Source organism: Rhinoraja longicauda, chromosome 9, assembly GCF_053455715.1.
Source record: "Rhinoraja longicauda isolate Sanriku21f chromosome 9, sRhiLon1.1, whole genome shotgun sequence".
NCBI classification, from domain to species: Eukaryota; Metazoa; Chordata; class Chondrichthyes; order Rajiformes; family Arhynchobatidae; genus Rhinoraja; species Rhinoraja longicauda.
This window is the reverse complement of record NC_135961.1, coordinates 58408235-58424658: the sequence shown is the minus strand read 5'-3', so window position 1 is coordinate 58424658 and position 16424 is coordinate 58408235. Positions and strand designations below refer to the sequence as shown.

At 43.0% G+C, this 16424-nt stretch overlaps 1 protein-coding gene across 1 annotated transcript in view; it reads right to left on the bottom strand.

The window, feature by feature from the left end:
* Positions 1-10370: 10370 nt before the first annotated feature.
* Positions 10371-16424, bottom strand: part of cfap61 (cilia and flagella associated protein 61) — a 107155-nt gene continuing 101101 nt past the window's right edge. Inside the window, exon 27 of the mRNA XM_078405589.1 lies at positions 10371-10695. Coding sequence (XP_078261715.1) covers positions 10495-10695 — 201 coding nt within the window. The 3' untranslated portion in view covers positions 10371-10494. The remainder of the gene's footprint in view (positions 10696-16424) is intronic.

The window sequence follows — 16424 nt, the reverse complement described above, 5'->3', positions numbered from 1 at the left end:
GCCCAAACAATAAAGCCGGGGGCCGCGCCGCGATAGCTTTGCATCGTAAAGGGCTTGTAGGAAACCAGCACATTTCCATCATCTGTTACACTGGCAGGCTCGGTCCATCCACGCTGGGGAAAGGGCATCATCGACAACTTCCCAATAACGTCCGAGGTTTAACTCCACTTAACAGTGCACTTTGGCAAGTTGTGCCTCTCGCGGTCCTTCGACCCACTCTTGACTTTTAGCTCAAAGAGTGTGTATTTTATTTAGACTCGCGTCTGCGGGATCTAACTAAAACGGCGTCTCTCCGTGCTGTCAGAAGTCAAAGTTAGCGCTTCTTTCTATTCCACATTTGCAGCTTGATCGCTTCGACCCCCCCCCCCCTCCTCACTTCCTCAATTACTTGCTCGAAGTTCCAACAGCATAGAGATTGTGTTTTAAATCCACCCCCTCTTCAATGAAGTATTTACTAAACAATATATATATTTTATATTCAGTCTGAAGAAGGGTCTCGACCCGAAACGTCACCCATTCCCCTCTCCCTAGATGCTGCCTGACCTGCTGAGTTACTCCAGCATTTTGTGAATAAATACCTTCGATTTGTACCAGCATCTGCAGTTATTTTCTTATATTTTATATATATATATATACGTTTGCAAACCGACCCCCCCCCCCCCCCCCCCCCCCCGAGTTCCTGTATGTTTTTATTTCCATCAGATTTGTGAAACGGTCTAATTTGCACTTGAGAACTAAAATATACCCCAAATTTAAAAATAAAATCAACATCGTTAACCTCTAATACAACGGCGCTTAAATTTGCCTGGCAAATAAAACACATATCATAAATAACCCTCTCTCAGCTGAAAGCTCTTTGCAAAGAGAGAAAATAGAGGGGAGGGAGAAACTATGCATAAAATATGCGGGGATGTGTCGCTTTTGTTGTGTTAAATAATTGAGTGTGCGGTGTGTGTGCGAGTCTCCGGGTTGTTTTGGCTGGCTGCGCTCTGTTGACACGTATTGCCTTTTATCTCGCTTTTGACCAGCACGCGAGAGGCACGCGGAGGACTCGGGTTATTGTGCGGGAACATTAGCATAAAGCTGCTGGACAAATTAAGATAATTACACAGCAAATCCGAATCTTGCATGGATTTACGCTACAGTGGGGGCGAGGGAGGGAGGGAGGGAGGGAGGGAGGGAGGAACACATTACTTGGCAAAGGCGAAAAGCCTGCATTGTCAACTTTTATAAGAAGATAACTGCAGATGCTGGTACAAATCGACTTATTCACAAAATGCTGGAGTAACTCAGCAGGTCAGGCAGCATCTCGGGAGAGAAGGAATGGGTGACGTTTCGGGTCGAGACCCTTCTTCAGACTGAATATAAAATATAGATTTTTTAGTGAATACTTCATTGGGTGACGTTTCGGGTCGAGACCCTTCTTCAGACGAAGAAGGGTCTCGACCCGAAACGTCACCCATTCCTTCTCTCCCGAGATGCTGCCTGACCTGCGGAGTTACTCCAGCATTTTGTCAACTTTTATGTTCACGAACCAGTTCACCAGGCGGTTCGAGGAGCGGATTGATGGTCGCAGACGCAAAAATATCGCTACATTCATTTGAGAGGCGCACACTTTTGAACGCCAATCGGCGAATTCCACTTGGCAGATGGATGCAGTACACGTACAGAAATATGCGTGTACGAACAGTGGTGTTTAGAATGGGACTGGGGTTATTCGTTCATTTTAGGTAACTTTTTGACCTTTCAGATTTACTCAACAGTTTCAACTCGGACTAACTCGCTAGCCTCACTAGCCCCAATCACTAGCCCCAATCCACCAGCTAAATGTCCTTGACCCTTTCTCGCTGGAATTGGGGTTATTTTTAGGGTCCCGACCCAGAGGGGTTCAGATAGGTCCTGACCCAACACGTCGCCAATCCACCTCCCCCAGAGACGCTGCCTGACCCACTGAGTTACTCCTGCGTTTTATGTTGTGCTCAGGATTCCAATAACCGCACTTCCTTGCATCCACTGAATATCTTTAAAGGCTGTGCTTAGAAATCGAACAAATTGTATCTAATAACCAAACTCTTGCCGATAATTCTGTGCGGACGATTTGTGTGGGGCTGGATGTATTTGGTTTACAGGGCAGTTGTTTATCCTTATATTTCTAAGTGTTCAACTTTAAAAGCCGCTTGATTTGATGCTAAAAAAAACCCAATCTTCACGTTTGAACATTACAGTGTCCCCTTTCTCATGCTCATTCTATCTCTGGCTGAGCGAATGCCATCGTTAACTATGTTACTGTGGCATGTCAGGAAGTTACCTGTATTTTGCCATGTGTGCACTCTTGTACTTTGGCCCATTGCAATGTGCGTTTGTTGCAATGTTGCCTGCATTCGGTTGTTCGTTGGTGGTTGTATACTGGTTGTATATTGTTATGGGAAAAAATGACAACGTTAATTGCATTTGAGTGAATGCGCATTACAACGCTGTCATGCAGAATCCATCATCAAGGGTCTCGACCCGAAACGTCACCCATTCCATCTCTCCAGAGATGCTGCCTGTCCCGCTGAGTTACTTCAGCTTTTTTTGTGTCTTATCTTCCATCATAAACGAAGTTCGACACAAAATTGCTGGAGTGACTCAGCGGGCCAGGCAGCATCTCTGGAGAAAGGGAATGGGTTTGAATGGAGCGTGAAGGTTAGAAATCAGGTAAACCAACGAAGAGGGAAGGTGAGGAGCTGCCTGGTCAGTTTAGTTCAGAGATACAGCATGGAAACAGGCCCAACACATGAGAATAACTACATTTATAAAGGGACAAAATGAACTTCCAGCGAAGTTAAGCGAAGTATAGTTTGAATCCTAGCCATTATTTTTTTTACAAGATGAACCGAGGCATAACGTGATACAATGTGACAATACTAATAGGATTAAATTAAGAACAAAATAACAATGATTTAATTAATAAACAAATAAAATTGGCAGATGTTATGTGTTGAGCTGGAAGATTGTTTAGTTTTTGCGCCTATAAATAAAGGCAGGCGGGTTTCATTTTATACTGAATGTCTTCCCTGCACCACGAAGGAAATTCAAGCGCGTCCCGGACAACCCAGCGGTATGAATATTGATTTCTCTAACTTCCCTCTCCGACCCTCCCCCACCTCAGTTCTCCGACGTTTCACTATCCTGATTAATTTTACTGTTTGTACGCCTCGTTGTCACCTTCCCCTCAGCCAACAATAAACCATTTTACATTTCCTTGAACAGCGTCTGCTTTGATCTGTCGTTTTCACACCTGACCCTTCCTTATCTCCAGTTTTCCTCTCCGTTGAATCTGTCTGCAGAAGGGTCTCGACCCAAAACATCACCCGTTCCTTCTCGCCAGAGACGCTGCCTGTCCCGCTCCGGTTACTCTGGCATTTTGTGTCTATCATACATGTAGACTACTGAGTTACTGCAGCACTTTTCCTTTTTTTTTTGTAAAGCAGCATCTGCAGTTCCTTCTTTCTACATTCCCAGTTAGAAGGTCGACAAATGCAATAGAGAGGAGCCGAGGAGGGATGGGTTGTAGCAATACTGCTCAAAGAAACAATTGCAAATGTGAGGAGGCACAAGTGCTGGGAAGTTCAACAAATGGGCCACAAAGGCTGATCCGAAAAATATAAAAGGGCAAACATGTTGCTGGGAACATATTATAGGCTCCTGAATAGTTGGAGGGAGATGGACAAAATATGAAGACAAGTTTCAGAGAAAGTAACAAGGCAGTTGGAGTAGGTTTCAACTGCCCAGGAAAGCAGAACCCTTGAAATACATTGAAGTAAACTATTTAATGGGTATTTAACAAGTCCAACATGAGATGGGATGCCACTGAACTTAATGTCAAGTAAAGAACCTTAGGCAAGGAGAAAGCGTGGTGGTCATTATAAGGCAGAATTGGCTAGGTTTTGCATAATTGTGGAGAAGTGCAGACATAGTACAGGAATAAGAAAGATATCAAAGATAGACACATAATGGTGGAGTAACTCAGTGGGACAGGCAGCATCTCTGGATGGAAGGAATGGGTGATGTTTCGGGTCGAGATCCTTCTTCAAACAGATTTCAGTTTAATGACGGGTCTCGACCCGAAACGTCACCCATTCCTTCTCCCCAGAGATGCTGCCTGTCCCGCTGAGTTACTCCAGCTTTTTGTGTCTATCTTCATGATCTTGATTTATGGTAGAGCATAATTGAATCCTTGGATAGCCTTTTGTACGTTGAATCAGATTTATGCTAGTCTTACCAAGGTGGAATATGCTTTAATATAAGTGAACGAGAAACCCTATGAAGGCAATTTCAAGAAGGAGATGGTGATAGTTGGATCTGTGGAATTCTCTGCCATCAGTGGAATTCTCTGCCACAGAAGGTAGTTGAGGCCAGTTCATTGGCTATATTTAAGAGGGAGTTAGATGTGGCCCTTGTGGATAAAGGGATCAGGGGGTATGGAGAGAAGGCAGGTATGGGATACTGAGTTGGATGATCAGCCATGATCATATTGAATGGCGGTGCAGGCTCGATGGGCCGAATGGCCTACTCCTGCACCTATTTTCTATGTTTCTATGTTTCTAGTTCAGACTAACCCTGTGATTCCAGTAAAAGGAAGAGGAAAAACTACTCAAAGAAAGGACCAGCACATCTCTGGATGTCAAGGTGCATATGTTGAAGCTTAAGACAAAGAAGAGAAATTTATGAAAAGTGACACAAAGTCCAAAATAACTAAAAGCCCATAGAAGCCGATTGTGATATCAAAGGGAAAATTAGCAAGTCAAAGAGGCAAGTAAAATTGATGATAAGTCTATTTTTAAAAATATTACATGTAATGAAAGAGTAGGCCCTATTAAAGATAAAAATAAATTTGTATAAATAAATGCTGAATAAATATTTTGAACCTGTCCTAACACCAAAAAGGTGTCCAATTGACTGCATGTGCCTTAAATTGCCTATTTATTTAATTATTCGTTTTATAATGCTTACTGTCTTTACAGTGTATATGTTAGAGTCCTGTATATACATTATAATACTGTCTGTCCTTTATTCTGCCTGTATCCAATGTTGGAACGTGCTGTGTGCTCATTACAATGTTGTCAGGACATTACTCACATTATAATGCTTAATTTTCTTTACAGTGGCACATTGCAATCTTCACTCTTCATTCCCATTGCTTATTGTGATCCTGTAAGGAGTTTACTGTGGGATTTCAATACTGGCCGAAGTTTAATATGTGCTTATTACAAGGTAGTTATGGACACATTACAATGTTGACTGAGCTTTTTGCAGAGTGGTTATTCTTAATTCTGGATTTATTTCATCTGCCTCTGCTTTATTGTGTGTGCAATGTTGAAAGCTAACCATCTAACCCTAACCCTTTCTGTGCATTTTGGCATGTTAAAAAGATGACTACTCTTACATTGGCACATCACAATACTGGCCATACAACATCGAAAATGCCTGAAATACTCCACACACCAGGCAGCAAGAAACAAAGTCAATCAAGTTAATGAGCTTAGGTACTTTGGGTGGGGCATGGTCCAGAGGGGGGTGTGAGCAGGTGTGAGAGAGGTAGAGGTCAGTAGGGCAATCATTAACCAGTTATTCCCTAACCCAGTCGAGTGAATGTTTGCTGCATTCCCTCCGTAACAAGTGTAAGTTTTTTTTGTTTGAGCTAAAATTGCATAGTACTCCAGGTGTGGTCTCGTCAAAGCCCTATAATAATAGTAAGACATCTTTACTCCTGCATTTCAGTTCTAGTAACAATGAAGATTCCTGATGAGCAATGTGCTACAAGTTGTTGAATGGATGAAGTTCAGAGTGAGCAACTGGAGTGGACCAGTTGAGAGGATTGGTGATCGTGCTTTCATCTTGTAATATTATTTTTACTGCTCACCTCACCATTCCGCCTGCTTGTTGCCATCTAACTGCAATGCTGACTGTGTTTTACCGTACACTCAGCAAAAAACGATTACTACTTTTCTGGATGCACATTGTAATGCAGTCTAAACTCTCAGCAGTTAATTCGCCTTGTCCAATGGAGAGTAGCTACGTTTCATACATTTTCCATGAACTAAAGGTAACTTTGAAACTACTTTGTAAACCCCTTACGTTCATGTAAATCATGGTGCTGATCTGAATTGACTGGAAACGACTGTTTGGTTCGACAACCTTCCTACGCAAGCAGGAATTTGCCTAGTCCAGTGAAGAATACCCATGTTTCGTACATTTACCATTAACTTTGAAACAACCTGTTGTAAACCACTTTAGTTTATGTAAGTCATGGTGCTGAATACTACCATTATTTTCTGCATGCACATCGTAATGCAGTGTAAACTTTACTGTTGATTGTGTTGTGCGGGTATTATAATGGTCAGTGTTCTTAAAAGGGGTGCATAACCACACCGAAATCTCGACGGCACGCATGTTGCAATGTTGAATACACCATGTACATATTATAATGCTATTTGCCGTCTGCCCTCCCTTACCATGGGCTCACTTAAAAAATATATTTGTTTAATGTTTAACGACACTGGGCGTATCTTGCAATGGAACGAACGCCTTTGTCTGTAATGTTTTAATGTTATGTGTAATTTCCTGCGCGCTTATAACAGTGATCACTGACATTTATTGTGTGCATGTTGTTTTGTTCTGTGTGCATCGCCGCGTACCTAAAACCTGACTGGTCTTTGCTGTGAAGATACATATAAAATGCTGAAGTAACGAGTTAGGCAGCATCTCTGGGGAGAAGGAATGGGTGGCTGATAAATTAACCATCACAGTGTGCAAGACTGTTGTTATTCTGCTGTACCGCTTCTTAGTCACGGCAGGCTAATTTTAACGTTTTGTTTTATCTTTTCTCATAATCCCGAATGTTCCTGTGCCGCATTACATGGATGTGCAGAGAAAAGAAGGATACGAATTAAGTGCAGGCGGAGGAGATTAGTTTAAATTGGCATCGCACACTGTGGGCTGAAGGGCATGTTCCTGTGCTGTACTGTTCCAATGCATAATATAACGCGGTATTTTATTGTTATTGTGACATTGGTAACTGAACTTTAAGCTCACTATATTGGTGCGCGGTGTCGTGCTGGACGTATTTCACTGTATATTACAACGTTGAATCTGGCTAACTGCACAGTACTCTTTACGAAGTATAGTATTGTCTGTGTATTACAATTCCTACTGAGTGCGTGCTCTGCCCTCAATGTCGACTCTACTCTATCGTGGCACTTCGGAATGCTGTCTAAATGGACAATTTTCGCGAAAGGGGCAGATCATTTGGAATTTGAACTGTCCAACATATGACCAAGTTGGAAATATAAATCTGATAAACAATGCTGAATGCGCGGTTATAATATATTCCCTTTTGATGGTGTGGGTTATATTTTGTTTCCTATAACGTTTGAATTTACTCTTCTTGTATTCTGGGATTTTATTCTGAACACTTGTTTCACTTTATCCATTCGATTTGACCCGAAGTCTACTCCCTATGGCTAAACCCTCCACGGACCAGTGGGTTTATTCTGCCTTGGAAGGGATTTTGATTTCTCCTGGGGTGTTATTGGCCAGAGATTGTGCTAATGTCCTGGTTGGTTTGCGAGGCGGTCCAGTGGCTCATTAACATACAGCTGTAGATTGCTATGTATGGCTTAAGGCTCCTTCGTAAAGTACACACCAGGAGCTATCAGCACAAGCCGAGTGCACGCAGCCGGGCCAAGCAGACAGCGGAACAGTCTGCAGGACTTCAAGAGGGCCACACAGCGATTCCAGCAGGAACATCTACAGCTGTCCCGTGAATCACCAAGTACCCCCCTCGCAGCCGAGCGTTGTTTTAAGATGCAGCGGTACAAAATCTTTCTCTCACTCGAAAAATAGACATAAAAAGTTGGAGTAACTCAGCGGGTCAGACAGTATCTCTGGAGAAATTTTACGAGGATGTTGCCAGGACTAGAGGGTGTGAGCGGTAGCGAGAGGTTGAGTAGGCTGGGACTCTTATTCCCTGGAGCGCAGGAGGTTGAGCGGTGATCTTGTAGAGGTGTATACAATCATGAGAGGAATAGATCGGGTAGATGCCCTTGCCCCATGTCTCTTGCCCAGAGTAGGTGAATCGAGCACCAGAGGAGATAGGGTTAAGGTGAAGGGGAAAAGATTTCATAGGAATCCGAGGGGCGGCTTTTTCACACAGAGGGTGGGTGTATGGAACAAGCTGCCAGACGAGGTAGTTGAGGCTGCGATTATCCCAACGTTTAAAAAGCGGTTAGGCAGGTACATGGATAGGACAGGTTTGGAGGGATATGGACCAAACGTTGGCATGTGGGACTACATGTTGGTCGGTGTGGGCAAGTTGGACGAAGGGCCTATTTCCACACAATCACTCTAAAAGGAATAGGTGACATTTCGGGTAAAGACCCATCTTCAGACTGAGAAAGGGGAAAGGGAAACGAGAGACAGAGACAGTGATATGGAGAGATATGGAAGAAATGAATGAAAGGTATGCAAAAAGTAACGTCGACAAAGGAACAGCCCATTGTTAGCTGTGGGCTAGGTGAAAACGAGTTACAGGCAATGAGACTCAGCAAGACGACTTTGAAACTAGTACGACATGGGTGTGGGAGGGATGGAGAGAGGGGATGCAATGGCTACTTGAAGTTAGAGAAATCAATATTCATTGAAGAAGGGTCTCGACCCGAAACGTCACTCATTCCTTCTCTCCAGTGATGCTGCCTGACCCGCTGAGTTTCTCCAGCGTTTTTGTGTCTATCTTCAATATTTCATACTGCTGGGGTGTAAGTTGCCCAAGCGAAATATGAGGTGCTGTTCCTCCAATTTGCGTTTGGCCTCACACTGACAATGGAGGGGGCCCAGGACAGAAAGGTCAGAGTGGGAATGGGAAGGGGGAGTTCACACTCAGCGCACAGTGCCAGGAACACTATTTTCTCGATGTGTGAAATCCCCACTGTCAAACATTGAGCTGGTCGTTGGCCGGAGGGCGTAGAATGGGGATGCGAGGGAAATAAGTCAAGGACCAGCGAGCAAAACCCCGGCAGAGAAGTAATTGAAACGGCAGGAAAAAAACAATAGAATAATTACTCCCGGGAATTGGAAACTCGTGGGATTCTTTCCGTCCCATCAGTAAAATCCTGTCGCTTTGGGTCAATATGTTTGCGGATTAACTGGAAAGGAACATGGTTGATTGGAAGGATTAGGATACATCTGTTTCACGGGCAGCCTGGGCGAAGTACGGAGGTCAACACCGCACTGCTCAGTTATCTCTGTGAAGTCCAACAACAAGGAACTACAGATGCTGGTTTACCAAAGAAAGACACAAAGTGCTGGAGTAACTCAGCGGGCCAGGCAGCATCCCTGAAACGCAACGTCCCGAAACGTCACCTGTCCATGTGCAGAAAGGAACTGCAGATGCTGGTACATACCGAAAACACAAAGTGCTGGAGTAACTCAGCAGTATCTCCGGAGAAAAAGGATGGGTGACCTTTCGGGTCTGAAGAAGTGTCCCGACCTGAAACGTTCCCCACCCGTTTTCTCCAGAGATGCTGCCTGAGCCGCTGAGTTACTCCAGCTTTGTGTGTGTATCTATGAAACAAATATTGGTTTATTATTGTCGTTGAAGTAATTGAAAAACCTTTGTTTACGTGCAGCCCAATTAAATCAGATCACGAGGCAGAGCCATGCTCGAAGCAGGTCCAACTGCTTGAAGCCTACATTTTTCGATATGCATCGTTTTAGAGTTAATTGGAGACGAATAATGGCTCAGAGTCCCTATATTTCTGAAAATGATTCCAAAATGACACCCAGGGGACTAATTCGCTTTCACATTGACCTCTCGCAGTCAGCTGGAACTACAGCAGGCGACTTCGATACCTTATCGCCACAGATGGCACTGGAGGCAACAAAGTACATTTGCCATTGTTGCTTTTTCAATTGCATTGCACAGGCGCTAGTTTTCAGTCGAAGGTGTAACGGGTAGGGACTATCACACGGGTTGGGACTTTCACGCAGTTTATCCCAGAGATTCACTTAACGAGACAAATTGGGTTCAGGGCTAAACTTCGGTGCAGCTAATTTTAAAGGGGGTGGGGGTTCCTACAGGGGGATATGGGTTAAGGCTGTTTTGGGCGTGTTTAATAACATGTCGGGTTTGTTTTCAATGCAAGGTGTGGCACAAAATCCCCTGATGTCACCCCACAGGGTGGGAAATGGACACATGTTTAATAGTGCGAGATGAAACGCAGGCATTTCTTTATTTATTTCTGGGTTGGAAAAGACAGGTAAATGAACAAAACAAAACGTTGAAGGCAATTTTAACTTCACCGGCGGCCTATTGTAGTGCGCCATCTTCCGGACCATGTCTGCGAAATGTCTCCACATTAAACCAACATAATCAATTAATAATATATTTTTGTTTCTCGCTATTCTAGCAGGTATAAACCGGGGTGCAAAGGGACACCGACCTTGTGCGGATGTCTAAACGATCCCGGGCCATGCAAACATGGGCAGGTGGTAATTGTTGTAGCGCAGGTAGTTCAAGAGGCTTCTTTCGATCAGCACCTGATAACCGTCCTCTTCAAATTTATTTTCCAAATATGCCTTCGTTTCCTCCGGCACCAACAGCTCACTCTCTGCTATGTGACGAACCAGGTCTTCGATCGGCGTGCTGACGTTTAACTTTGGGATAGAAGGGGGGGAAAAGAAATATTTGATAATCTCACTCAAGATGTTTAGGTGGAGCAGACAGACAGATTTGATGAAAACTACCAGCATCAGTGTTGTTGAACAATATCGAAGGAAACAGATATTGGAATGAAAAGTAACTGCACATGCTGGTTTTACACCAAAGATGGACACAATAGACAATAGACAATAGGTGTTGGAGTTACTCAGTGGGTCAGGCAGCATCTCTGGAGAACATGGATAGGTGACGTTTCGGGCCAGGGCATTTCAAAGACCCGAAAAGTCGCCGATACATTTTTTTCCAGAAATGCTGCCAGACCCGCGGAGTTACTCCAGCATTTTGTGCCTATGAAACAAATATTGGTATTGGTTTACTATTGTCACGAGGCACACTAAAACGCTTTTGTTTGTGTGCTGTCCAGCAAATCAGATCATACTATACGTGAGGTAGAGTCGTGTTATAAGCAGGTACAAGTAGTGAACCCCACTTTATTTAATATGCATCGTTTTAGAGTTAATTGGAGGGAAATAATAGCTCAAAAAAATCACACCTAAGGGACTAATTTGTTTTTACATTGGCCTCTTGCCTTCATGGACAGGCGAATTAGAGGGATAGCAAAGGGAGATGGTTGAGAAGAGGATAAGGGCCCGGACATGTTCCCCTTTCTTGGAGTAATACCACAGCAATAGTTGAAGCCATCTTTAAGAGAGCGTGGGGTCCTTGGTTTAAAAGGCAAGGGTTTGCGAGGTAGAAATTTTGTTGAACAACTTCAGCAACAGAATCTGAAGAAGGGTCCCCACCCGAAACATCACCTATCCATTTTATCCAGAGATACCGCCTGACCCGCTGAGTTGCTCCAACAGATTGTGTCTATCTACAGTAACAGAATACAAGACACATCTTCAACTGTGCCAAATATGTAGTAAAATCCCAGAAACAAAAATCATCCTGTCTTTAATGCTCCCAAGGTACTTGAAAGCTTTTAATAGCCCGCAAATTGTTTTACAGTATGATCATAGTGCTTAGTAGTTCTTGGAGCCATTATTGGCAGAGGCACTACCAAAAGTAGATAGTTAACTAACCATTTAATCTGCGTTGCTTTTAGGTAAGTGTTGGTCACAATACGAAAGTGCTCCACTTTATTTCACCTGATGGCTTATGATAATTTAGATTAAATTGAAGGCAGATGGAACTTTTAATATCTCATTTACAGCTCCAACTCCAATATTGCAATACTTCCATTTATTACTCAAGATTAAGGGCTGAAATTTGTGGTCATAAATCTATGATATCTCTTGAAACCACAACCTGCTGACTCACAAGTCAATGCATTTTCTTTTGTTCACTAATGCTTCAGTGAAGCACTCTGAGAGACTTTACCACCAAATGGATGCTTTGTGTTGATATGCTGCTGTTTGTGTTGATCAACTGAGTGAAACTGTTGGGCTCCATACCAAACAACATAAGCTAACAGGGTACTGAAGAATGCTAATTTCCCTCTCATCACAAGTATGTGACATGCCCTTTCACTTTGGAGAAAATAGATTCTCATTTATTATTATGAAAGATGAATATGTCAGATTGCTACGTGTGACAGTATCAACAAAATCCAACAACTTGCTTTTAGATACCAATGGATCAAGTTGATGGGACTATGGTTTAGAAGGCAATAGTTTAAGGGGTAGGAATTTGGTTGAATGACTTCAGAAACAAAAACAACAGGGCAGCATCCAAGTGGAGAAGTGTGGAAAGTAAATGGTTTGTTAACCATGTCATTAGGCTGGAGATGGTTGAGAAGACTGAAGCTCAACATCATTAGTGTCGTGGAATTTAATGCATTACTTTGAGGAATGCCTGTTGTACTGTGGAAGAGGTGATCTGATTGGAAAGGTTTACATTTTCTGGAAAGAAGAGCTCATGTTTTGGATGACGTGGCGTTAGCAAGGATGGGAAAGAAAGAAGTTGCAATTGGAGTATGAGATTTCAAGGAGAGACCATTCATCTTGTAAAATGCTTTTTGAATGTCACTGCATGTTGTGGTTTCAAATTAGATTCAATGCGTTATGTGTAAATGGACGAGAACATTTAACATATTATTGAAAACAAGAGTAGGAAATAAAAACACATCGACAATCTGTATTTTTATAATTTTCTATGCTTAAAGAATAAAAGGGTGTTTATCTTATTAAATCCCCATTACCAAAGGATTCATACCGCAGACAGGTGTGATTCTGGAAATGATTTATTACAGTAAAACTAGGTAACCAATACTAAAAATTCAAATATCATGGGATGTGTACTTTTAATGTATTTTAATAATTGGGTCAAGTCCTAAGTTGACAGAGTCCAAAGAGAAATCATTTAACAAGTAGAAATTCTCGAGAGGCGAGATCAAAGGGGGGACCTGGCTGCGGGTCGCCGAGATCGAAGGGCCTTGCTCGCTGCTGCGAGAAGATAAGACTGTGCGATGAACATTTTGTAACTTTGTCAGCGCCAGAAACGTGGCGTCCTTTTTTGTACTGCCAGGGTGAGACCTGCTGTGTGATTTTACCGGGTTGTACGCAAAACAAAGAATTTCACTGTACCTAGGTACATGTGACAATAAAGCATCATTAAATCATTGCATGTGGACCATCTTTGTTAGGAGTACCTCTAATGATAAGAGCTCTATTGTAGTCAAATATATTTTGGCATGGTCTACACACCCCCCCCCCCCCCCCCCATCTTTTATTCACCCCAGCTCCACTGTCTGTAGTGTTCAGAGGAGAAAATAACACTTTCTGATGGTCATGGTAGAAATATTTTTTTTTAAATTCCCCCTCAGGATATGAAAGATAAATGACATTGTGTAAAGTTAATGAGAGTCAAATCTGAAATAAAATCAGAAAATCCTGAAAATGCTCATGAGCTCTGACATCATCTGTGGAAAGAGGCAAAGAGTTATCATATCATATATCTACAGCCGGAAACAGGCCTTGTCGGCCCTCCAAGTCCGTGCCGCCCAGTGATCCCCGTACATTAACACTATCCTACACCCACTAGGGACAATTTTTACATTTACCCAGCCAATTAACCTACATACCTGTACATCTTTGATCAAAGGCACTTTGGTCGGAACTGGGAAGGAGGAAAAGCTTGTTAATATCCAACTGTAGGAAAGGTGAAGAAGGGAGGGAGGGATGGATAGGACAAATAGATTGATTATGCTAAGGTGTGGCCTTGGGTTAAGTTATAAATGCGGTCAGATGTTCAATGGGTTGACCGGGACAGATAGGGAGGGAGAAGATGGCTCTTTGTTCATGAAAGCTGAGAAATGAGAACACAGACAAAGGAATAAAAGAGTTGTGAAGTAGAGGGCTGCAGGATATGCTCAAGAGTTCAGCTGGGCCGATGGAGAGTAGAAAACAGAGCCTATATCACAGATGGTTGTGCTGGCCTGGTCTGCAAACTAAGTATGGAAATTAAGTATCTAGGAAGGAACTGCAGGTGCTGGTTTAAACTGAAGATAGTCTTAAAAGGCTGGAGTAACTCAGTGGGTCAAACAGTATCCCTGGAGAAAAGGAACAGGTGACGTTTCAGGTCAAGAAGGGCCTCGAAGGGCCTCCAGCTTTTTTGTGGAAATCAATGCAGTTGTAGAAGTTGACATTGGAACTGGAAGATGGCGAGCTGTTCATCAAGCTTATATTTGGCTACTTTATAAACACGCAGGAGACCGTAGAAAGAAGAGTCAGTGTGGGAGTGGAATGGGTAATTAAAGTGGCAAGCAACAGGAACCTCTGGATCACCCTGGCAGACTCAGCACAGGTTCTTTTCAAAGTGATCACCCGCATTGTACTTGGTTTCTCCAAATATAGAGGAGAGCACATTTTAAATGCCAAATGCAGTACATTAAATTGGAAGAGGTACATTAAACACAAATTGCTGTCTCACCTGGAAGGTCAGTTTGGGTTTTTGGATGGTGGGAAGGGAAGAGGTGAAAGGACAGATGTCTTACAGTTTCATGGGAAATGGCCATAAGAAGGGGAGTGGTTGGTGGAGACAAAAGAGTGGATCAAGGACTCACAAAGAGAGTGATCACTTCAAAATGCTGAAACCTGTGACTGGGTATTGGAATCTCATTGAAGGTGTTGACAATTGCAAAGAGTGATCCAGTGAACACAGAGGCTGGTGGGGTGGCAGGTGAGGAATGGGAGGAATTATGTCCTCACTCTGTCCAAGAGTAAATGGGCTGAGAGCAGAGGTGCAGGAATGAGATGAGGTGCAATCAAAGGCTCCAGTAACTATGCTGATGGGGAAGCCATAAGAAGGAAGACTTCAGAGACAACTATGTGGAAAGGCTGATCACTCAAGCATGTACGATAGTGATGAAGTGATGGGGAGAATGGAACCTTGGGCAGGATGAGACAAAGAATAGTTGGGGATAGCTGTGGGATTCTATAAGCTTACAATGGATGTTTCACATAAACCTATTATCAGAGATATCTGCAGAGGGAAGAGTTAGAAATAGACCATGTGGAAATTGGCAGCAAAGTCAATCAAATCTTTGAGTTCTGTGTGGATGCAGGAAGCAGCATTAATACAGTCATCTGGATTTACTGGAAAAAGAAAAAGAGGTCCCAAGAAGGAATGAGCAGAACAGCTCCAAATAACCAACAATTTGAGAAGGGATATTGTCAAGTTTGGTGGGCTAAGAGGAAGCTCAAAGAGTGAGATGGTCAGGACAACCCTGCTTGTGGATCTTGTTGGTGATCCAGAGAAAGTGGAGTTGAAGAATTAGTTCCTCAGTGTGAGGACAGGTTCCATCAGGCAAATCAATGTGTAGATGGATGGAAAACTGTTGGTTTCTGCTCTTGGACAAAGTGGAAAGCCCTGTAGATCATCTGATGTAGGATGGAGGTGTAAAAGGATTGTCAATCCATGGTAAAGATGAGTCGGTTGGGAGCAGGGAATTGGAATTGGAAACTGTCAAAGTGGTGGAGAGATGTAAGTGGGAACAGACTGAGCCAGGGGAGAAGGGATGTTGTCAAGTTTGGTGGGCTAAGAGGAAGCTCAGTGAGATGGTCAGGACAATCCTGCTTGTGAACCTTGGGTAGGGGGTTGACTCAGTCTGTGCAGAGCTGGAAAACTATAAAATCAGAAGCTGTAGATGGAGATCTCCCAAGGAAATGAGGTCCATTACAGTCTGGGAGATAATGGATTGGTGTTGAGTGGTGGGGTCATAGACCAGAGGGTGGAATACAGTGGTGTCTAAGAGCTGACATTTGACCTTTGTGATGTAGTGGTCAGTTTGCGAGCCAAATAGCACCCATCATTGTCAAGTTAATTGTGTTTTTTAGACGCTGTTAAAATATAATGGACTGCAGCAATTTAAGAAGATGATTCACTGCCATTTCTCAGGCTATTAGGGATGAGAAATCAATTGTGGTTTTGCTGGGGATGTTCATATCCTGAAAATTGAAAACACTAACCTTTACATTGGTGTGGTCTAATAGAGAATGCTATACTTTTTAAGCTTTGTGTAATTTGAAATTATCACCATATTTAAATGCCCTACCCTGTCTCTTTCCAATTCCACCAGTTCTCAAAGCCTCAAATTTCTGCCTCTCTCCAATGCCAGCTTTTACCTTCACTCCAATATTGGTGACCTTGTAGCCCATTATCAGGAATGTGATTACACTCACCTCTAAGTCTACCCACAAAGATTTGTCACTTTGCATTATCT